The 25341-nt window shown below is 36.0% G+C and overlaps 1 protein-coding gene across 6 annotated transcripts in view; it reads left to right on the top strand.

The window, feature by feature from the left end:
• PHF14 (PHD finger protein 14) overlaps positions 1 to 25341 on the top strand; it is a 186945-nt gene that overhangs the window by 57908 nt on the left and 103696 nt on the right. For all 6 annotated transcript variants that reach the window (XR_009864568.1, XM_062178170.1, XM_062178169.1 and 3 more), the window contains exons 12-14: positions 475 to 578; positions 2450 to 2581; positions 7926 to 8094. Coding sequence is in view for 5 of the 6 variants with exons in the window: in XM_062178170.1 (XP_062034154.1) it covers positions 475 to 578; positions 2450 to 2581; positions 7926 to 8094 (405 nt within the window). In the remaining variant the exon portion in view is untranslated. The remainder of the gene's footprint in view (positions 1 to 474; positions 579 to 2449; positions 2582 to 7925; positions 8095 to 25341) is intronic.

Genomic DNA, 25341 nt, shown 5'->3' with positions numbered 1-25341 from the left:
AAGCTAGTACACTGCAGATTAGTGGAAACCCAAAGAGAATCTCATCTACTTTGCTGGAGAGTTTGGTCCAATAAGATAATTTTTCTAATTAACCTATGGAGCACCAAAATAGCTGGGTTGTTGAGGAAAATAAACGGCCTCAATATTCTTTTTGTCAAGTGCACTATTATTTTCTTAAATCCTCTGCATGCTTGTCCTCTCAGATTTTAAAACGAAAGTAGAAGTTTAATTTTTTTAGTGTTTCAGTGTACCACTGAAAACTGGTGAAAGTATGTAATAATAGGTTTCTAATGAAAGTAACTATTAGACAAAAAGTCATTTTAGTCCTTTTTACCAGTGTAATAGCAAATAAAACAGGTCCCTCCTCTCCCCCACCAATCCTAGCACATTTAGTTGGCTCTAGTGACAAATAGAAGAAAATGTTTGCTTTCTCTTCCTTACAACAATATATACTGCATTTGTTCAAATCAATAGAAGTTGAACATACCGGCAATTTTGCGAGCACCCAAGGAAAGAAAACCCAGTAAAAAAGAAGGAGGCACACAAAAGACATCTACTCTTCCTGCAGTACTGTATAGGCAAGTAACGATATTATGATAGAATAATACTTTGTATTTTTTAAACTAATACTTACTAGGAAGAAGATAGAGAATGAATTATGTCCATACCAGAATTTAAATTAAATGCATTTATAGTCTGTCAAGTAACTGGGGAGATACAAGCTCCATGAAAAGGAGCAGTGCTCCTTGTGAATTGAAAAATTACTTTAAGTAATACAACGATTATTAAGTAATTGAAACAATAGAACAGATAAATATCTAAATCTGATTTTAGTTGAATAGATTGTAGAGTTTTCATAGTGTTCTTAGGTGGCGATGGATATCATATATATACTTTGATTCTGTTGCCTTTGTGGGGAGTGGACGGTGAAGATAAGTTTCTGATTTGAATCTGTCTGCACTTTGTTCTGTTATGCTCAATTGCAGTAATTTTGTCTCCAGAAATATTTTTGTTGTTTCTTTGCTCAATATTTTTACAGTGCATACTACTATAGTAATTTTATATAGTTAAGGTATTTTTCTATGTCTAAACAGGTGAGGATCTTACTATTTTTCATGTAACATATTGCTTGAGAAGAGTTTAAACTTTGGGATATGTGTGTATGTGTGCTTGTGTATGTGTACATGTATTATGTAGGTTATGTAGGTATATTTATGTATGCTCATATATGCATATATGTATGTATATATATATATACACACACACACATACACACTTAGGTACTGAGGTGTATGTGCATGTATTACACATACCTGTGTAAATAGATAAATGTTCTCAGAATTTTTTTTTCTTAGAAATGGTAGTGATAGCAACAATATTATTCTCCATACCTATCTTTTGTTCTTTGTTGGGGGCTTTTTCCATGAGTAACAGCTAATAACATCCTTTTGGGGAGGTATGAGAAAAGCTCACTATTATCTTAGTGTATAATGTGAATATTAACATGTTCTTATTTCAGCTTTTCTAACCATAATTGGTTCATTTGGAACTATCAGTTGTATTACTAGGCTTCCTAACTTTTTTGTAAAAATATATCTTAAGTAATTTTTCTTTTTCATTTTGAGATCAAGCACTGGTTATTTTAGAGTGTTTTGGCTTCTTTGCATGTGATGTTCTTTTCTAGGAATATTTTAAAATTTCAAACAACATTGTTCTTTCTATTCACGCATGGTTAACTGTTCTCAACCACCTTTTTCTCACACTGTACATTCCTAATATAAATACTTATCAGATTTTCAGGTCATGGTGCTTATGTTCTGAGAAGAATTTAAGCTGCCTTTTTGTATGATTTATTAAAAACAAACCAGAAAAACCGAAATATGAGTAATTCCCAGTCTGCAATAAATATCAGTGTATTATTAAAAATGAAATTGTGATTTTTGAAGAGAGTCTTATTTATATGTGTAGCTGATTTATATGTTGAAAACTTCTTTTAAAAGGTTTATAATTAATCATGGACATAAACTGAATTTTGTTTGTGAAGTACCTTAATTTTTTTTTTCTGGTTTTATGTAAGTTTTAGGAACTTGGGAAGTTTTTTTCTCTCATATTCTGTTTTTCTAGAGAAAAATTGTACCAATGTTAAGTGGGTTTTAAATGATAACTAAAATAAAGATGATATTGCAAATAAGTAGATCATATATACTCTTTGGTGAAAAATTGACTATAGTAATATTTAAATGTATATTTGATTCAAGCTATGTTTTAACATTGTCAAATTTAAAATTTACTCTTACTGACACCATAAAAAGATATGTACTATAAAATTTGTATCTCAACAAAGAATATTGTTAAGATGAAATTTTAAAATTGCAAAATGTGCTATAAATAAACTGTGTTTCAAATGATAATAATTTTTCTAATCCTTATTTGGTGCCTTTATTAAAAGTTGTGGAATCTGTAAGAAGAACCATGATCAGCATCTCCTTTTATTGTGTGATACCTGTAAACTGCATTACCATCTTGGGTGTCTGGATCCCCCTCTCACAAGGATGCCACGGAAGACAAAAAACAGTTATTGGTAAGGAAAATGGAGGGATTTAAATGCTGGAATTGTTTGTTACTTTCAGCTGTCCAAGATGAAGTCTTGTATTGACTCATGGTAAAATTCTGGTAAATTTTAGGGTTGAGATTTTCATAGATATTTATTATAGTGGTAAAAGAAAAGGCTTTGAAAAGTGAGTTTTCAAATAATTATGACTGTTTTGATGTCTTAGCAAGGGATTCCTACTTAACATATAATTTCTTCTAGTGCATTTATAATTCTTGTTTGTTTTATTGGAATTTCTTAAATGCTTTATTTTTGTTTCAATATCAAATGTAGTTATTGACAACTGCCTCAGTAGTCATACTTCCACTGGTGATTTTATATTTTATTTCTGAATTAATGTTACCGAATGCTTTACCTCTGGTATTTGTCATTTGTGTTAGACATATTTAAATCCAACTATTCTTTGCAAATCTAGAGACATTTCTAAATTATTTTGTTAATTTAGGCATTTTGAAGCACTGTAGCTGTTTGATAAAAGCTTATGGTGTCTATAATTAATTTTATCTTTTCATCAGTTTCAGTCAGTGGGAGAAGTGGATGTTCAATTTTTAATAGACTGATTCCTTAAAGGAAGGAGAATATAGGAAATGGAAAATGTTGAGATGAATGTGAATATTATTTTCATACAAATAACCTTTCATATCTTAAAAAAGAGAGAACCTCATATACTTCATTGGTAATCTGATACAAAAGAATGTGTGTGTCCCTCAAAGAGGTTAAGCATGTTTCTGACCTCATTGATACCTCTCATTATATTATGAGAAAACTGGCTTTTTTTTAAAAACCATTTTCACGGCACTGCTTTCTCATCATGTTCCTTTATCAATTTGTCTTGAGATATTCAGATTGGCTTGCTTTTATAAATATAATGGGGGATGTTTCTTTTGGTATTTATGTTCTTTAGAAGCTTATAAAATTTAGAAAGAAATTGAAGCAATGTATCAGAATGCCAGCCATGTTGATAAACATCCTGGGTGAGTTTCAAGTTGAAAGGTAGTTGGCTAGTCTCCAGGGTCAGAGTGCTTTGTTGTGAGGTTGGACATGAAGGTGTGTGTGTAGTTCTGTACTTAAATGAGGGGATGGACCTTACTAATACTGCTTTGCCTACAAAGCTCTGGTTCTCAGTGTGTGAATTTCTGAGAGAACTTCAAATGAAGGTGCATAGCCCAAGGTGCTTAAACCACTAAGAACTGGTTTATTAGATAGAGTGGTATTTAGTAAAAGTAGAAACAAATAATGGAACCGTGAAGTCTTCAGTTTCTTCTAGTTTCTAGTGATCAAATTTCTTTTGGCTTCTAAAATCAACTTAGCTTTGATTAACAATTGTGTGTTAATTTTAGAATGAGCAAAATTTAGAGAATTTTTTCCTTCATTATACCTGGAAAGTGGGAAGCAGTTTTTTTTTTTTTTTTTTTTTTTTTTTTTGACAGGCAGAGTGGATAGTGAGGGAGAGAGAGAGAGAGAGAAAGGTCTTCCTTTTTGCCGTTGGTTCACCCTCCAATGGCTGCTGCAGCCAGCGCATCGTGCTGATCTGAAACCAGGAGCCAGGTGCTTCTCCTGGTCTCCCTTGCGGGTGCAGGGCCCAAAGACTTGGGCCATCCTCCACTGCCTTCCCGGGCCATAGCAGAGAGCTGGCCTGGAAGAGGGGCAACCGGGACAGAATCCGGTGCCTTGACCGGGACTAGAACCCGGTGTGCCGGCTCCGCAAGGCGGAGGATTAGCCTGTTAAGCCACGGCGCCGGCCGGGAAGCAGTTTTTACTATTCAACTTTTGACATTTTCAGTTTATTTGCAAAGCTGTATTAAAGATAATAAATATATAAATGTATCATTTTCTAAATATTTTATTACATTTTATTGTTATCTGTACTCTTAAACCTATTATGAGAGTACTTCAAAAATTTGTGAAAAATGGAATTGAAGGATAAGTTTATTAGGGTACAAAAAGTTTTTGAAATGCATGCATATGAGAGATCTTTAGAATGTTCAAGAAAAATGCAAATGATAAAAATCTTTGCTTGGATTTCAAAATTTTTCACCAAAGTAAACATTTTAATTAAATTTTCCATGGACTTTTGGAAGAGCCTTTATATTTATATTGTAGAATGGTGGTTCGTGGGCTGGCGCCATGGCTCACTAGGCTAATCCTCCGCCTGCGGTGCTGGCACTCCGGGTTCTAGTCCTGTTTGGGTGCCGGTTCTGTCCTTGTTGCTCCTCTTTCATTCCAGCTCTCTGCTGTGGCCCGGGAAGGCAGTGGAGGATGGCCCAGGTCCTTGGGCCCTGCACTCGCATGGGAGACCAGAAGGAAGCACCTGGCTCCTGGCTTCGGATCAGTGCAGCGTGCTGGCCATAGCAACCACTTGGAGGGTGAATCAACGGAAAAAGGAAGACCTTTCTTTCTCTCTCTCTCTCTCTCTCTCTCTCTCTCTCTCTCTCTCTTTCTCACTCTCTCACTGTCTAACTCTGCCTGTCAAAAAAAAAAAAAAAAAAAAAAGAATGGTGGTTAGTATATATCTTTTCCCTACTCCACATTCTATGACACCATTTTGGTAGTTTGTAATTACTATAATTGAGAGTGTTCATACCATGGAAATTGACAAATGCTACAAATATGGCTTTTCCTCCAGAAAACCAGATGTTAGACATTTACCAGCACATCACTGCCTGACTTCTGCTTTAGTTCCTACCTAGTTCTTGCTAATCCTTTAGTAGGAAAAACATCCTGTCACTCAACCCCTGTTTGGTCATTGGGACATAACCGTTGGTTTAAACTTCTGCCAATCCCACTAGTAAACTTTTATTAATGTCACCAATCTGTTTTTGCTGGCCCTATAAGCTTGTATTAATTCCTTTACTACTAACTCCCCTTATGCTAACTTTAGCTAGAATTACCAGGTAACCTGTTGCCTTATTTCTATGATACCATATTGTGCTTGCTTTTTTTCCTCACCACCAGTTACCCAGAAACTTCTTCCAGTATCAGCAATGTTTTCATGGAGATTCTAGTTCTAGATTGGGATATTTTCAGTTCAGCCTTATCCCACCATAGTTCAGTGGGCTTCTGTTGGGCACATTTAAGACATGCGAAAAAAATAAGAGATTAAGAACCAGAAGTAATTATTGGTAGATGGTGGCTCAGAAGTTGAATGAGTTTACATTAGACAAACTCAGATGTTTGAGTGAAACAGAAGTAGTCTGTGGAGTTCATTGAGACAGAAAGGACTAGTATAATGACAGGGGCTTCATCATCATCATCGGAGCAGATGGTATGCAACAGCTACTGTAGAAACAAATATCAGAGAGAACTGACTTTCTCAGGCTGTATAGCAAGGATGTTCAGTGAATAATGAGTAAGTGTTGTGAATTTTTTGTTTTTCTCAAATAATGCTCATGCAAAATATTAAAGATTAATATGCAAAATAATCAATTAAAATAGCTTTTTCAATTTTAAATAAGGAAATCTTATGTGAAGGATTTATATGAAATTAGAATTGTTTTTTTAATGTGGAAATATTTTTTCTTAAATTATGTAAAGGGAACAAATTTCATGTTTCCCAGGTACAGTTTTAATATCAAAATTACAACCTTCTTGCTGAAAAACCAAGAGATTTTTCTCCATTTGCCATATTTTCTTCCTGTCCATCACAGTGCAACTAAAAAATTACCTAAGTGGGTTACAACAATCTTCTCTAGTAGTGTGTTAAATAAAAATATATAGGATTATCATTGACAAAAACAATTTAGTGAATTACTAAAAGAAGCCAGGTATGTCTTCTGACATGAAAAATAATCATGACTTTCTCCCAAAATAGTATTTGATTCTATTAAATGAACAGGCCTTAGCCTTATCTTGGATAATTATTACTTAGCATCTTGTCCACTGATTCATGTGACACAGATGCTTTTACATACCTTACAGAATTTTCTAAGATGGAGGCTACACTGCTTAATTGTTGATGAAAAAGAGGAAGTAGTAATATGTCCTTCTGTAGACTTTAATGTACTGCAGGAATCATGTGGCAAGATATCTTGAAATAGAAATGAATAAATTCTGCCTTGAAAGTTACATTTTTTTCGGATTTTCTGAGTCATTCAGTGTTTTGTGGTGTTCAGAGCATAACATTTCTATTATTTTACTGCTCCAGAGCAAGTTTCTTTGTCATATAAATACATGAGTTTTAGTGGTGTTGTGAATGAACATAAAATGTAAATTGTTTTGATAAAGGTAATAGCTACAAAAAGATAAACAAAAGGAACAATATTTCTACTTTTTTAAAAACAAAAAATTCTTCAGAAGGTGCTTGTTTCTATACCTGACAAATTCCTGTAAGTTAAAAGTGGATTTGAACTTTTTGAGAAACCCTGGCCACATTTCACTTAACTGATAGCAATGATCATTTAGTATTGATTACATATTTTAATGCTGTAAAGCCAGGCAACTGATCCTTTTTTGTGATATAATTTGATAATATCTATATCTAAATTTCTAGGGTTATACAATTTAGTTCTGTTTACAATTTCAAAATGTAATGATCATTTTAATTCTGAGGTCCTGTATTGTATTTACTTAATTCTGTTTGATGATTTCATATGAGACAAATACAGAAACAGTTTAGTTTTCTTTCTTTTTTTTTTAAGATCTATTTATTGATTAAATTTATTATTTATTTATTGATTTCTATTTATTGGCTTGCTCCCCAAATGGCCACAACAGTGTGGCCCAGGCTAGGCTGGAGTTAGGATCCAGAAACTGCATCCGGATCTCCCATGTGGGTGGCAGGAACTCCAGTCCACTGCCTCTTGGATGCGTTTTTAGAGAGCTGGATTAGAAGTGAAGTAGCTAGGACTTCAATCACTACTCCCACGTGGGGTGTGGGTATCCCACTCAAATTGCTGTGCCGCAGTGCCTACCCTAGTTGTATTTATATTTTGATGGTAATCTATGAATCTAAGGGATAAAATACTTCATCACTCTAGCAGTAGATACATAAACATTTTCTAAGTAGTCCATGACACAGTAATTTTTTGTTGTAAATAATTTTGCTAACTTGCTATGCTTAAATAACGGGCATTCAATATTTAAGTATTCTTCACATAAAAATCTAGATTTTATATTTATAGAAACTAGCTTAAGTTAGAAGGCAATAATTAATATGAGGGCATTCAGAAAGTTCTTAGAAAACTTAGAAACTGAAAGATAAAATATTTAGGTGCAAAAAATTCTTGAAGTCCACACATAGTTGTTTCATAATACACATTTTCCACGAAGTTTCTGAAGACCTTTGTATAAGACCTTTTTATTTTGCTTTATATAGGCAGTGCTCAGAATGTGACCAGGCCGGGAGCAGTGACATGGAAGCAGACATGGCCATGGAAACCTTACCAGATGGGACCAAACGATCAAGGAGGCAGATTAAGGAACCAGTGAAATTTGTTCCACAGGACGTGCCACCAGAGCCCAAGAAGATTCCAATGAGAAACACGGTAATTTATTCCTTCTTTATCATAATCATAATAAAAAAAAAGAATTCTACAGCTAGGACTTTAAGAGGGTGAGAAAGACAAAGGGTAAACAAAAACCAAAGAAAAAAGCATGTATTATCCTTGCTTATTCTTAAGCATTTATTTTTCTATCTTAGAAATATACTTTCCCAATAGTTTGTAGTTTAAATGTTCAGTTGAAAGCATAATAATAATGATCACTCAGCATGGTCACTACTTCGCTTGAAAGACCATTCCCGGCCGGCACCGCGGCACAATAGGCTAATCCTCCGCCTGCGGCGCCGGCAAACCGGGTTCTAGTCCCGGTCAGGGCATCGGATTCTGTCCCAGTTACTCCTCTTCCAGTCCAGCTCTCTGCTGTGGCCCAGGAGCACAGTGGAGGATGGCCCAAGTCCTTGGGCCCTGCACCCGCATGGGAGACCAGGAGAAGCACCTGGCTCCTGACTTCGGATCGGCGCAGTGCGCCGACTGCAGTGGCCATTGGGGGGTGAACCAACGGAAAAGGAAGACCTTTCTCTCTGTCTCTCTCACTGTCCACTCTGCAAAAAAAATAAAGAAAGAAAGAAAGAAAGAAAGAAAGGTAGACCATTCCCAAAGTCTTTGAAGCCCTGTGAGTCCCTCGGAAATTTCCTCCACATCTGTCTAGGCCTGGGCCACCTCTTTCCTCAACTTTATTATTTCTCATTCTCCTCTTTTTCTTTATAATTATAGTTCAGATCCATGTATCCATAAATAATATATAATTTGCTTTTGCAGATTTTGGATTTTGTATGAATGTATTCAAAGCTTTTTCTTCTCCAACTTGGGATTTTTTTTTTTTTTTTTGACAGGCATAGTGGACAGTGAGAGAGAGATAGAGAGAAAGGTCTTCCTTTTCCGTTGGTTCACCCCCCAATGGCCACTGCGGCCGGCGCACCGCGCTGATCCAAAGTCAGGAGCCAGGTGCTTCTCCTGGTCTCCCAAGTGAGTGCAGGGCCCAAGGACTTGGGCCATCCTCCACTGCACTCCGGGGCCATAGCAGAGAGCTGGATAGGAAGAGGAGCAACCGGGACAGAATCCGGCACCCTGACCGGGACTAGAACCCGGTGACCCGGCGCTGCAGGCAGAGGATTAGCTTATTGAGCCACGGCACCGGCCCCAAATTGGGATTTTTAACTGACCTTTTGATTAGATTCATACTTGTGCATTTATTTTCCCTAATGTATAGTTTTCTTTTGAAAAAATAGATTGTTACCTAGTTTTCTTTTATTCTACTGATGGTAAGTTAGATTGTTCCTTAGTTTTTCTGTTCTGAACAACTTGGTTTTAGTTACTATTATAAATTTTACTTGCAGCATAGTGACAGAGAGGGTATGTACTAGGGTAAAGGTTTGCTGAGTTACAGGCAGACAGCATCTAGCTTCAGTTTTACTAGACTGTAACCTGTAACAATTGCATTCCAAACCAGTTTAGACATAGCAGCAATGGATGATTTTTCTGTGGCTTTAGAACTTTTTTTTTTTTTTTTTGATGCTTTAATGCTTTCCAGTGTGATATATAGTTAGTTGTATATTGTCATTTTGTTTTTGTTTCCCTCAATAGTAGTAGTTTTGAGCATTAACTTATACATAAACACACACCCATACCCACACACACACACACACATATATATATATGGTTAGTTATATTTTCTCTTCTAGGAAATGTGTATGAAAGTCTTCTGCTAATTTTTATATAGGGTTGTTAGTTTTTTTTCTCATTGAAAATTCCTTGAAGTTAAGGTTTAAGTAATTTCTTTTAGAAAGGGTTTCTGTTTGTGATTACCCATGCCAAGGAATCTCTAGAAATTTGATACTATCTTAAATAAAAATTTGATTGTGAGTTCCTGCCTTGAGCTAAGGCATACACTTTTGAAAACTCTGGGATGGGCGCTGTGGTGCAATATGTTAATGCTATGGCCTGAGGCTCTGGTATCCCATATGGGCGCTGGTTCTAGTCTTGGCTGCTCCTCTTCTGATCCAGCTCTCTGCTATTGCCTGGGAAAGCAGTGGAAGATGGCCCAAGTCCTTGGGCCCCTGCACCAGCGTGGGACACCTGGAAGAAGCTCCTGGCTTCAGATTGACACAGCTCCGGCCGTTGCGGCCAGTTGGGGAGTGAACCATCAGATGGAAGACCTCTGTCTGTCTGTCTGCCTCTCCTCTCTCTGTGTAACTCTGACTTTCAAATAAATAAATAAATCTTTAAAAAAAGAAAACTCTATCTCTTTGTGAGGGAGATGCAAGTATATTTTTACAGTTAATTCTCATCATTTATTTTGTTACCTCTTTTATTTTAGATTCTTATATTTTTATATTTTTCTTTAAGGTAATACTTTTCTCAGAGATGTTTTCTTTTTACACCTGGAAGTAACCACTGCATTATTACTTAAAAATATCACATCTAAGAGAATTCATTAGATTATTTCATTGCATTTGTGTTGTGGGCTCATATAAAATTTAATAGACAAATCTAGGAATTGTTATCTCTATAATTGAAGTACTTTATTTTGGATGTTCTAAATAGATTGACTTCAAGAAGGTTCATTTGTAAGCCCTTCTAATTTATTTAGTTTTAGATTTATTTATTTATTTGAAAGTCAGAGTTATAGAGAGAGGGGGAGAGACCCAGAGAGAGAGATTCTCCATCCTCTGGTTCACTCCCTAACCATTCTAGTTTAAAACATTGCTTTTAGGTTTCAAAATAAAGCTTGTTTTATGAAGGAGCTAGAGAGAATTTTCCTTTTTAAAATAAACCTTCTAGTTTCTGTTTCTAAAGTATTTTCTCTGTTGGATGCTAATATTTATAGCTGTTTTTAAGATCTTAGAAAAAAGCTGTTATTACTTCATATGACTGTGTCTACAAAGATTATCTTCTTACGAAACACGAATTTTCCAGTTTCTTTATTGTTTAAAGAAATCTTTATAACAGTATTAATCATTCATAACTTTGGAGTTATCATGTAGAAGAAGGTTATATATATTATAGTAATATTTATGTGATACTTCAGATAAAAGAAGACATTTAAATAGCTTAAAGGATCTTCTATTTTTTCTCCTTTATCTTTCTGCTTTTCTATACTAGAATTATAATAAAGCTTTTAAATTTTCTTAGTCCATTTCCTTTCATCTTATTCTTTTTCTCTAGTTTTCTTGATTAAAAGTTTTAGACTTTTTGTAGATACTGTTGGGTCAAACAAGAAAGGACCTTGTGGCTAGTAATTTTTGAAATGCTGTATGATTATTTTCTAACTTGAGAGAATTCAAAGGCATTATGAAAATCCAAAGTATCCTACCATTTAGAAGCTTTTCTTTATTTTTTTTTTCTTGACTTACTTTATCAAAGAGCAGAATCATCAAGACATTTTTATGGCATCATAGCATACTGTGTGGTACCAACTTTGGAAATAGTGCTTTGGGAGCTGGCCTTGTGGTGTAGAGGGCTAAGCTGCTGTCTGCAGTGCCGGCATCCCATATGGGCACTGGTTTGAGTCCCAAGTGAAGCACCTGGCTCCTGACTTCAGCCTGGAATTCTTGAATTCTTTGAAATAAATCTTAATGACTCTCTGGAGTCCCGAGATTACTTGTATCAGGATCATTTGGGTTTTTTGTTGTTGTTGTTGAAATGTAGACTTTGGACCATCATAATGCTAATCAATTAGAATTTATGGTGCACAACTAAGCTGATTTTTTAGTGCTATCCTTATGTAGAATAAAGTTAGAAAATAACTATATGTATGCATATATATATTTAAATTTTATTTTTTGTCATTTTATTTAAAAGGCAGAGAGACAAAGTAAGAGAGAGATGTAGTGGGCGGAGAGAGAATCTTCCAGCTACTGGTTCACTGATTCACTCCACGAATATCTGCAACAGCCAAGTCTTAGGGAGGCTGAAGCCAGGAGTACATAACTCAGTGCACACCTTCCACATAGTTTGCAGGGAACCAAGTACTTGGATCATTATCTGCTGTCTTCCAGGGTGTGCATTAGCAGAAAGCTGGATCAGAAACAGAAGAGCCAGGAGTTAAACCTGCCACTCTGGTATGGAATATAGATGTTCCAAGTGGTGTCTTAATTTTGGCACCAAATGCCTGTCCCTATTTTTATCTGTCGTTATTACCTTTCTTCTTTCTCTTACATCTTTCCTCCCTTCCTGTATCAGTCCATTCCACAGACCTTTTTTTTTTTTTTTTTTTTTTTTTAAAGAGTTATTTATTCCACCTGCTGGTTTACCCTGCAAATGGCTGCAATGGCCAGGGCTGTGCCAGTCTGAAGCCAGGAGCAGGAGCTTTTTGCTGGTTGCCATGGAGGTGCAGGGCCCCAAATATCTTCTGCTGCTTTCCCAGATGCATTAGCAGGGAGCCAAATCGGAAGCAGAGCTGCCAGGTTTTGCACTGGCACCCATATAGGATGCCAGCAGTGCATTTGGAGGCTTAGCCTTCTGTGCCACAGGTCCGGCCCCTCCAATGCTTTGATGAGCATTGTTCAGCTGGTCAGATATTGCACCTAGCTGATGCAGGGAGGGAGAGTTAGAGAAGAGAATGATCAGTCAGCTTGATCTTTTTTTTTTTTTTTAAAAGATTTATTTATTTTTTTTGAAAGGCAGAGATAACAGAGACAGAGGAGAGATCTTCCATCTGCTGGTTCACTCCTCTGTGGCCACGATGGCCGAAACCGGGAACCCATGGAACTTCATGTGGGTTTCCCATGTAGGTGATAGGTATCCAAGTACTTGAGTTTTGTTCTGCTGCTTTCCCAGGCCCATTTTGCAGAGAACTGGACTGGAAGTAGAGCATTTGGAGAATCCAACACCACATGGGATGCCAGGGTTACAGGTGGCAGCTTTTACACAGTGTGCCACAATACCAGTCACAGTCATCTTGATCTTGATCTTACAATTTATGCTGGTTTTCTAGTTGCCTTAAGTTTTTATCTATCATTTGTATTTCATAATTATCTTAGCCCTTTAAAAAAGATTTATTTATTTACTTGAAAGGCAGAGCAACTGATAGAGAGAGAGAAAGAGAAATATCTTCCATTCAGTGGTTCACTCCCTAAAGGCCACAGGAGCCAGTCATGGGCCAGGCTGAAATCAAGAGCCAGGAATTTGGGGCTGGTGCTGTGGCGCACTAAGTTAATCCTCTGCCTGCAGCACCAGCATCCCATATGGGTGCCGGTTCTAGTCCCGGTTGCTCCTCTTCTAGTCCAGCTCTCTGCTGTGGCCTGCGATAGCAGTGGAGGATGGCCCAAGTGCTTGGGCCCCTGCACCTGCGTGGGAGACTGGGAGAAAGGTCATGGCTCCTGGCTCTTGGCTCCTGGCTTAGGATCGGCTCAGCTCCAGCCGTTGTGGCCATTTGGAGAGTGAATCAACAGAGGGAAGACCTTTGTCTCTCTCTTTCACTGTCTGTAACTCTACCTGTCAAATAAATAAATAAAAATCTTAAAAAAAAAAAAAAAGAGCCAGGAATTCTATCTGGGTCTCTCACGTGAGTAGCAGGCACATGAGCAGGAAGCTGGATCAGAAGTGGAGCTGTTGATTATGAGATGCCAGTATTGTAAGTTGTAGCTTAGCCTGATGCACCACAGTGCTGACTCAGGTGTTAGCCTTAACAAAATTTAAAAAATATATATATTTGAAAGGCAGAGTGACAGACATATACTAAGAGATAGGATGCTAGCGAGATCTTCCATTTGTACTTCACTCCCCAAATGCCCAAAATAGCCAGGGCTGGACCAGGCTGAAACCAGGAGCTCCAGCAAGGTCTCCTGTGTGAGTGGTGGGTACATAAGTACTTGACCTATCATCTTCTGCCTCTACAGGCTCGTTGATAGGCAGCTGCATTGGAAGTGTAGAATAGCTGGGATTCCCAGACACTCCAGTGTGGGATGCAAGTGCCCTAATCAGCAACTTAACCCACTGTACCGCAATACTCTCCTCTGTACCTCTCTTTCTTATGTTTCTGGTATATCAAGTCCCTCCCAGAAGGATATTTTTTTGCATGCAACTTAAACAGTTTTATTATATTAGGATAAATCAGTACACTGCTTTGGGACTTTCTAATAAGTTATTTCTCTTGAGGATCAACTATAAAGTATTTTTTCCTGTTTGTTTACCTTCATCCATGAAATGAAAATTTGTGGCTTTTCTTTGCTTGGTGTTGTACAGACTAGGATCTGGTCTCTTTTAGCCATATTTTCCCAGCTCTGAGTATTGTATTGTGCAAGATGTGTAATAGATTCTTGATTAAGCAGTTAAATGAATCTCTAGTACCATAAATATGGAGACACTTGCTCGAAGAGTTGTAAGGTACCCAGAGTATTAATGATTTTGTGGTAGACCAAAGGAGGTGAACTTGGATTTTTTTTATTTTTCTTATATAGCTGAGCAGTATTTAAAATTGAGAAAAGGTTAACTCCTTTTCTGGTTTGCTGTATTTCCAGCTGTACCACATGGTGTTTGCCATATAATTACTAATGAGTCATGTTTCTATCTCCTTATTTTTCTGCTTTTTAATTGGTTGGAAGGAAATAACATGGGTGAAATACTGAATTGTAAAGGAATACCAGTTATTGTGATAGCTGACATGTTAGCCTGTTTTAACACAGTAATTGTGATCTTCTCTTTCTTTCTTTTTACTTATAGAAGCTACATAAATGATTACTGAGATTTTCTTATTAGGCACAGTGACAAAGAGAGCCCCCTTTGTTTTCATTACAGTTAAGCAATTCTTCCCTTTGGAATTCCTATGATTTATACTATCCATTGTTGACATCTATTTCAGAGACCATCTTTAATATAATTTATTTACCTCTTAGTTGGTAAGCCTGTATTTCTTTATACTCACTATATATGGTAATATCACTTTAAGATAATAAACTTCAGGTGTATAATTATTCAACAGAAAATTTTCTAGTAATTGTAACTTTTGTAGTAAGAGTCAATAATACTAATAAGGGGTAATTCTTTCATATATTTTTTATTATTATAGACATGAAAATGTTTAATTTTGGGGTCTAGAATCTGACTTACAAACAGTCCATCTTTTGTATTGGGAGGATTACTTTTCTCCAACTTGAAGGCTGTTTATAGGACAGTGAGTCAAACAACATTGTAAATACTTTTACCTTGTAACTTGCTGTTTCATCATTTGTGAAAGGTTTACTGTGTAATGTCACATAGTCCATTTCGTCATCTTATAATATACTGGTTTTGAGACTTAACTGTTCTGTTTTTTACACCTTTGGAGATACTAGCAATTCAGTTACTTCACCTACTCTGATTTTGCTAATTTTCAGCTTTATCTCAAAGCACCTAAAGAGTAAATCATGACTTCTGATGTATGCAACACAGTTCTCAGTGTCAGTGAATTTATTCTTTTTGGGTAAACCTTTTGAGTCCAGTAAAGGGAAGACAATACTAATTTTATTTATAATGTATAGAAAATAAATTTGTAATTTCTTCACAATTTTTAAAACTGCAGGCAGTTTTCTTTTGTTGAAATGGTATTGTCCGTGCCATTTCTGATTTGAATGGTTCTTTGTGGCAACTAGTATGAAATAGATGCCTAGAAATAAATCTTTTTTTGTGCTTTCTGTTTAGTCTTTGCTTGTAACTCCTTGTCCTGTTCTTAAACCATGACGAGATTCCTACTGAGCAAATAATAATGTAAGGCAGTGAGCCTGATGTGAATAGAATACCAAATTGCAGTCATGGTCTATACCTACAAGGTACTGTAGTGACAAAAAGTTGACATTGAGTGTTGTATAAATTAGAAAGTACAGGGGCCAGTGCTGTTGATTAGCAGGTAAAGCCACCACTTGCAGTGCTAGCATCCCATGAGGGCACCAGTTCAAGTCCTGGCTCTTCCTCTTCTGATCCAGCTCTCTGTGGTAGCCTGGGAGAGCTGTAGAGGATGGCCCAAGTGCTTGGGCACCTGCACCTGCATGGGAGACCCAAAAGCAGCTCCTGGCTCCTGGCTTTGGATCCACCCAGCTCTGGCTGTTGTAGTCATTTGGGGAGTGGACCAGTGGATAGAAGAGCTTTCTCTCTGTCTCTCCCTCTCTCTCTGTTTGTAACTCTGACTCTCAAATAAATAAGTCTTTTAAAAATATTTAGAAAGTATACTGTCATTTGAGAGGTATGGTTATATTGCCTCAGCAGGTCAAATAGTGGTCAGGAAGTAGAAGAGTGACAGGAGACTGAAGTGGGCTAAGACTACAACTTGATAGTTCCTAGTAAGAAAGTATTCTGTTGGTTGAGAAGGTTTTCATTTTGTATTGGCCAAATCCTTAATATTGATCCATTCAAAAGTTTAAAATAGCAAGATGTGTACTTGTAAGAGTATTGTTGCCTTTACTTAGAACACAGTATAAGATTTTGAACCATGCTATCTTAGCCTATAACATATTTTATGATCAGTATCATGATGACAACAGCCTTTCACCTTGCTAACTTGACAAAATTTTTATGAGCTCAATTGGATGTGAAATCTTTAATAATCTGGTTTTAATGCAGATTTGCCTATTAAATATAATGAGTTTTAGTAATTCATTAATAACTTTAATGAATAACACACCTTTATCAAAAAGCCACTTAATATTTGAACAATTTATTTTTTTAAGATAAATTAATTTGAAATTTTTTAAGAAGCTTGTTTCTGTTTAAATTATTTCTTCACTAATGAAAAACTGATTGTTAGTGTATTGGGTATTACATATAGACTGATGAAAAATCATTTTAAGCTAAAATAACTTGGGTTTATTCACTTAAAGGTATTCCTTTTGTATATGTTTGACTTTTAATTATACTTGAAATGTAATTAATCATTTAAATGTAATAGTATTTTAAATAGATAATATTTTGGTAATGTTATTTACTCTAAAAGATAAGATCGTTGTATTTTTCATATCATCAAAAACAAGGAAGAAAGCACAATGTAGTATAGAAGTCTTGAATTCCATCCAGTCCATGTTCTGCCAGTAGCCAGTGATATGACTTTGGATAAGTAATTTAATTTAGCTTGTTTATATTTGGTACCCTCACTAATAAGATGGATTAGACAATCTCTAATATTTTCTAGAACTAAAAATATTATGCAGAATTTCATAGTTATTCATTTTATATTCCTAAGACTCTTTATTAAAGGGTTAATATACACACATTGATAGTCAAAGAATCTGGAGATAGTAATACTTTGTACTTAGGCTAGGTTTTTATTTTATTAAAAATTATTTATTTATATTTTTTATTTGAAATGCAATGAGAGAGAGAGAGAAACTGAGGCAGAGAGAGATCTCTCATCTACTGGTTCACTTCCCCTATGCCTGCAGTAGCCAGAGCTGGACCAGGCCAAAGCCAGCAACTCAGAACTCAATCTTTCATATGGGTGGCAGCTTCTTAAATATGCTGCCTCCCAGACTGTGCAATTGCCAGAAGCTGGAATTGGAAGTAGAGTTGGGAATCAAAGCAAGTACTCCAATACAGGATGTGGGTGTCCCAAGTTGTACCTTAAGTGTTGCAACAAAGGCCCACCCTTTTTTTTTTTTGTTTTTAAAGATCACTATTTCTGGTACCCTTTATTTTTATCTTTCTGGAAATCACCTCTGTTATAATCATTGTTCTTCCAAAACAATTAAATAATTTTAGAGATGGACCACCAGATGTGTATGCTGAAGGTTGACTTGCTTTCCAAGATGTTGTTAAAATAAAAAAAAAAAAACCCTTTCTTCCATTTATGAAGTAGCATTTAATTGATTTAAGTAGCAAATTTCATATTGACCTCTTCTTGATAGTAATTTACCTAAGATAAATATTGTCTATTAATGGAAACATGCTTTTCACTCTGTTATTGTTTTAAGACTGGTTAGGCCACAATAGGAAGGTGCTGAAGGAAAGAATGCAATCAGACTTATTAAAGTTTGAGAATCCTCATTCATTCTGTTTATTTTTAAAGGAAGATACAGATAGAATGTTAAAAATAACTTCCTTTGTCTTCTGTTGTTATTGAAGATGGAATTAATATAATTTGAGGCATTTTAAAAAAAATTGTCTCACCTGCCTTACTTATTACTACTGGAAATTTATGTTAATGAAATAAGATCTTACACCTGTGGTGCCATGACTGCTCCACTGTCTTAGGCATATGTATATAAATTTAGGTATAAGCTTTAGAGGATGGAAATTAGTTAATATAGTCATTTCCTGTTTTATAACCAGTAAATCAAAGGTTAAGGAATACAGATACAGGTTTTTGATTTGGAAATATTCAAAAAAGAGTCCTGAATGATGCATCAGGATGTGATTCAGAGGAATAGATTTTTATCCTAGCTAGGAGTTGGGTGAATATCTGGGTAGACAATGACTTCCAGGAAGGCTGTTTCTCTGGACCCCTGCAAGTCCTCCTTGCATCTCCTGTGTGAGAGGACACTCACTTTAGTTTTTATATTATTACAAACATTACTTGGCCATATCTGTTTTGTTCACTGCAGGATCAAGTGCTGTTCTATGATTTTCCTTTTACTTGGTTCAACTTTTATTTTTCTTTGTGAATAATTGTGACATTTAAAAAATTTTAGTTTTCTTTGAACCTAAGAACTTTCAGCTGCCTTGTATATCATTTCTGATGTCCCATTTTCTGTAAGTCCATACAGATCAGGCAGTTTCCAAGATTTTGCTTCTGGAGCTTTCTCTTTTCTGGGGTACATACAAGTCTTCCTTAGAATTTGGTTCATTGTTATCCTGGAAATTCCTTTTAACTTTTACTAAGAGCAATTCCCAGTTGCCTGGATTCTTTTTTTTTTTTTTTTTTTAAGATTCATTTATTTACTTGAAAAGCAGAGTTACAGAGGGAGCTTCCATCTGCTGGGGACCAAATGACCACAATGGCCAGGGCTTGGGCAGGCAGAAACCAGGAGCTCAGAGCTTCTTTCAGGTCTCACTAATGGGTGTAGGGGCCCGGGAACTTGGGCCATCCTCCACTGCCTTCCCAGGCAGATTAGCAGGGAGCTGGGTCAGAAGTGGAGCATCCAGGACACAAACTGGAGCCCAAATGGGATGCTGGTTTCAGAAATGGCGGTATTACCTGCTATGCCACAGCACCGGCTTTGGCAAAAGTAACTTTGTAGATATGATTAAAGTTAGGGACCTTAGTGGGAGGGGATTAATTGGGAATATCCATGTGGGCACCACTAATCATATGGGTAACTGAAAGTGGAAAAACTTTTTTGGCAGCATCAGTAAGGGGAAGAAGTGACTATAGGCAGTGGGTCAGAGAGAGGCTGTGTTGTTGCCTTTGGAGACAGAGGGACAGAATCACACGACAAGGACTGTGGGCAGCAATATTTTCTTTTGGCTGCCTTATCACAGCTTTAGCTAAGTTTTTTGCCCATTTATTTGTTTAATAAATGAATGCACAAAAAGATTCTTTATATAATATAGACAGTCATTTTTAAAAAAATGTTCTGTTGCTTGAATGCTAGCATCACATCAGTATTTCTATGTTCAGGCAGTAAAACAGGGAGCTGCAATTAGAACTGTCATACAATGGAAAATGCTGCTTGTTCTTTCCAATAGTTGAAGCTATGTATGACTGCTGGTGATACTGTTTAAACTCTGCCAAGGGCCATTTGGATGTTTATAACATCATCTGTGGGCCATAGAAAATTGTCAACTTAAAAATTATTCCACTGTAGATTTATTGAATTGCAAGTTCCACCTGTGGTTGCCTTGGCAGGGCCAGACCACATGATTCTGTAGGCCTTAGTGGCCCACAAGCCGAACATCCCATACCCCAAATGGTTTGCTGCATTGGGTAAAGGTAGATGATCATATGAAGTAATCTTTGATTTTATTGTTAAGATTCTGAAGTAAACATAATTAAATACAAATTCCTTTCACTTCAGCATCATTTGGGTCCTTCTTTACGTTTCCAGAGGAATAGCCATCTTTTTTTTTTTTTTTAAAGATTTTTTTATTTATCTGAGAGGTAAAGTTATAGACGATGAGAGGGAGAGACAGAGAGAAAGCCAGGAGCTAGGTGCTTCTTCTTGGTTTCCCATGTGGGTACAGGGGCCCAAGCACTTGGGCCATCTTCCACTGCTTTCCCAGGCCATAGCAGAGAGCTGGATCGGAAGAGGAGCAGCTAGGACTAGAACCAGCGCCCGTATGGGATACCAGAGCTTCAGGCCAGAGCATTAACGTGTTGCACTACCATGCTGGCCCCCAGGAATAGCCATCTTTATTCTCAGTATTGCCCAGCCAACTTACCCAGTACTTCCTGCCTAAATCCTGTGTTTAGTGTTTTAATGCTTTTGTTACCATCCTTGATTTTTTTTTTTAATTCTCTTGCCTTCCCTTAGTAATTTTGAAATTTTTATTTTGTATTTCTGCTATAGGGCTGCCAGTGTTGCCCTTAAAACTGTTAGTTTGAGGTTTTTCCCTTTAAAATTGGTTAGGAATTTTCCCTAGAACTGTCTTTAATACGAAAGTAGAATTTTATGTCATTATCAAAGGTATTAAAAATATGAATCATTCTTACATGAAGACCAATTTTGATAAATGGGTTTGTAGTTGAGATCTTTTCACTTAGGTTGTGTCATGTTGTGGGTGGGTTGGGGGGAGTAGCTTCTCCTGGTACGTGGACTTTCTGCTCAATATAGAAATAAAGAGAAAAATCTGAGAATGTAAAAGCGAAAAGTGAATTTATTTGCAATAAGTGACAAAAACTCCCCCTTGTGTAGGGGGCCCCCCAGAGGTGGGAATCAGTTTACCTATGGAGCTGGCTTTTTAAAAATTCTTCTCCCTCCCTCTTTGCCAAGTGCATCCAGTAGGGGTCACCCTTGGATTGGCTACCCCCGGCCTCTATCCACCACCTTGGAAGGGGTCAGTAATTGGATTCCCCAGAGGGGTGAGATTTCCCAGAATTCTCCCAAGGCCTACTGTTTTTTCTAACACTGCCACAGGGATACTTTCCCCCTACAGTTGTACTTAACCTTATTTATAAGTAATTATTAATTTAATTATTTGTTGGATATTTGTAAGCTTATAGTACTAAACTCTAGGTAGACAAGAACTGTCCTGTTCACTTCAAGGAAATTGTTCCCATTTTGCCTGTGTGTTTATCATATTTCATGGAAGAAACAACAGAATTACTGTGAAGGCAGCCTGGGAGACTTCTTTTTAAGTACCTTGTTATTTAGACATTTTCTCTGCATTATTTTTTTTTATGTGAAGACTTTACTTCCTTTTAGTCTAGGAAATTACTTTAGAAGAAAATATGAATTAGCTTACCCGTGTCCCCTTTGAAGTTACTTTAAAATTGATGTTTGTACTTTTGGGCATATTTTCTAATAACTTTAATGCAACTTGAAAGCTTTCAGATTTTCTTTCCCTTTTCTTCACACTCTGTGTCATCTGGTGACTTTTCATCTTTTATATAAGTGCCAAAGGACTGGCTGGGGCCTTTCTTTCCATAGTCTTACACACACACATGATCTTATTTCTTTGAAGCTCTGACTTTCTTCCTAATCATAAATTTTTGTTGTATTTTATATATTTTATTTTTTGCAAAAAAATTGAATACAGAAATACAATAAATAGTCAAAGTGTGTCTTATCAGCTGTGACTCAAAATCATATTATTTTTCATGATGTAATATTTCTTTGAGATCATTATTTGGAAAGGGATTTGAACAGATGTTTAATCTGTTTTCCTTCTTACCTAATACTAAGAGCTCCTAGTCTATTCATCCTAATTTGAGAATCAAACACCTAGAGTCTGCTTTGATTACATTTGTTTGAATTAGCATATTCAAAGTAGCTGTTTGATATGTTTGACTTACTTAATGTTTAGTATGTTTGAGTATGTTTGGATTAGTATATGCAAAGTAGCAATTTAATAATAGTAAAATATTAAGTCTTAAGAATCTGGAAATACAACATGTTTTATATATGTGTATTTTGGAGGCTAGCCTAGGAAAAAGATTGAAATATTTAGATTTACTTTTACTGAAATGACTAAAAGATACTGTGCTTCATGTCTCCTATCTTACTTTGCTTATCTTTATAGTAATCAGTTGGATTATTACAGTTTTGAGAAAGAAAGGTGGTTTACCGGGGCTGCAGGTATCAGTTATGTATTGTCAGACTCAAGATGACCTTTGAAGTATTGACAGATTATAAAAGCTCAGTCTATCATAGATTTTTAAACTCTAGCAACAGTTTTTGTGGTAAGCTGTAACATACTTAACCTGCTTTGTCTGCTTAGAAGAGATCTACTATAGTTCTTTTTAGCTGATGCAATCTTCAGAGGCCAAAGATTCCTGTTTTCCTTTTTGCCTCTTGGAAATCCGGCATTCTTATTCATTTCTAGGAGTATGAAATAAAGAGAATGAGAACAGATGCAGTTTCAAAACTTTTACTTTTACTTATCGTGTATATATTGTTGTCCGTGAGAAGGGTTTTGTGGGTATTATTGCATAAAGTATATATTTTTATATCTTTAAGCCTTGTTTTTTTTTTTTTTTTTTTAGTTATAGTTAAACCAAATTTGTCATGGTTTTTTCTTTTTTTCTTTTCTTTCTTTTTTTTTTTTTTTATGCGTTTTCCTAACCCCTTAATAGGGATTAAGTAAGGTAAAAATAAACTCTAAAGCCAATTGACCAGAAGGGAAAACACTCTCCTTTGGTGAATCACCATTCCATCTGTTGTTTGCCGATAACCAACAGAAACAGATGGCACCTTGCTCACACCTTGTTTGCATATCACATATGTAGTATTTTTCTTGGAATATTTTATGACTTTTTTTTTAATCAAAGATTTAGTTTCAATATAGTTTTATAATTGAAAAACCAAATACATATATTGATAAAATGAATAAACTTTGTAATAAAGCATCTGAACAACTGCCAGAAAGCTTTTGGCATTTTTTTCCTGGCGTAATTCTGACACTGTGTAGCTTGCAAGAGATTTTTAAGGTTTGACTTAATTGTCTAATTAACATTGAATTTGAAATTTTACTTATGAATAAGTAGATTCTTTTTATATGAATATCACACAGGAAAAGATTCGTTACGATTCATCTTATGAAACATGATTGACTGAATAAATGTCTGTATAAACATTGATTTGCCATCAAAAAGATCAGTGTTAAATTCAGAGAAAACAGTTAATCAATGAGTAGGTGAAGCTTTTTTAGTGATAAAGATGTTGAGGCACTGTCTTTTTTAATTTTAAATTTAATTCATTTCTCAAATGACTTGTAAGCTTGCATATATCATCAGCATTTGAATTCGTGGTAAATTAAAATAACCTCTGCTCTAAAAAATGAAGATTGAAATATTTAATTATTTGTTTTAGATGAATAAATTCCTAAAATCATACCTAGAGGTAAATAATTTTATTCTTTTTCATTGTAAATACATTGTTTCTACTACTATATCATTCTTTTCTATGGACATTTTTATCACCTTCTGTCAGTAAATGTACCATACATGGATTAAAAGCCAGGTGATCTCAGCAGGTCACATTTTCATTGTTCCCTAGGCAAATGAATTTCTTTAAAGATAGAAAACATAGAGGAATTAATTAAAATGTGTCAAGATTTGGAGTGTTTCAGACTTTCATTTAACTTGAATAACTTAGTAATTACTTTCAAAATGAAGCACAATTTGGAATTAAACCCTTAATTGATTAGTCATTTGGAACTTCTAGATAATGTATCTCTATAAGTTCTAAAGCATGGATTGGTTAAGTAAAATTATTCCTTCTGCATGCTGTTTTTAACCTGCTACTTTGTTTCTAAAGTAGTTTATGGGAACTTCAACATGTGGTGAAATGACCTCCCAATTGTGAATACTTTATATACATTTGAATGGAGCAAACTCTTGGATCATTGAAATTTGTTAGATGAGCCAAACCCATTTATATTTTACTTCCTTTCAGCTTTTTTATACCCCTTTTTCTTTTAAACTCTCTATATGTCTTTTGATTCTTTCAGGGACACAATGAATAAGATACCATATTTGTTGCAATCCTAGGCAGTAATGACTTTTCATGATTACAGTTGCTGCAACTGCAATAAGACTGGAAAACAAACATAACTCAATATTTTCTTGGTTGGAGGACTTGATATTTTGACTAGTTTGGATTAAATTCTCTTTTACTTTTTCCTTTGGCAATATTAGTGATGTGATAAATGCTAAAGGAATGTGTCAATCACTTTGGTTAATTTTGCTCATCTTTTTTTGGACTAAATTATTAATCTTGAATTGCCATGTAAGGAATAAAATCACTTGAATAAGCATTTTCAATTAAGTATTAAGGACTTTTCTATACTGGTGTTCTTTTTTCTTTATTTATTTGAAAGGCAGAGTTACAGAGAGACAGAGAGGTCTTCCATTCCCTGTTTCACCTCCCCCCATCCTCCCCAAATGGAGGCAATAGCCGGGGAAGTGCCAAAATGAAGCCAGGATCCTGGAACTCCATTTGGGTCTCCTACATGAGTGCATAGGCCAAAGGACTTCAGCCATCTTCTGATACTTCCTCAAACCCATTAGCAAGGAGCTAGATCAAAAGCTAAGCAGCTGGAACTTGAACCAGTGCCCATGTGGGATGCTAGCATCATAGGTGAAAGTCTGCTGCACACAGTGCTGACACCTGTATATATGTGTGTCTGACTTAGGTAATGAAAAGCTTTTTGAAATTACATATTTGAGAGACAGAGAGACAAATGGAGCTCCCATTTTGGATTCATTCCCCCAAATTTCTACAGTAGGTAAGACTGGGATAGGCTGAAGCCAGAAACCCAGGAATTCAGTAGTGCTCAATGCAGGATTCCCATGTTGCTGGCAGGAACCCAGTTACTTGAACGATTACTGTTGACTTCTAGAAGTTGCATTAGCATAGGTTAGAGTCAGAAGTAATATTGAGCTATTGAACTGAGGTACTCTAAGATTGGCCACGGGCATCATAACCTGTGTCTTAATCTCTAGGCTAAACACCTGGACTTACTCTTGGAGCAGATTAAATAATATACAGTTAATTATAATATTAACTAACAGTGACTCTGGTATTTGGAAGAAATGAAACTTAAGAAGGCATTGAAAGCCAGCTCCATGGCTCAATAGGCTAATCCTCTGCCTTGCGGCGCCAGCACACTGGGTTCTAGTCCCAGTTGGGGTGCTGGATTCTGTCCCGGTTGCCCCTCTTCCAGGCC

The sequence above is a fragment of the Lepus europaeus genome, chromosome 20 (genome assembly GCF_033115175.1).
Source record: "Lepus europaeus isolate LE1 chromosome 20, mLepTim1.pri, whole genome shotgun sequence".
Lineage (NCBI taxonomy): Eukaryota > Metazoa > Chordata > Mammalia > Lagomorpha > Leporidae > Lepus > Lepus europaeus.
This window is presented reverse-complemented; position numbering and strand designations above follow the sequence as displayed.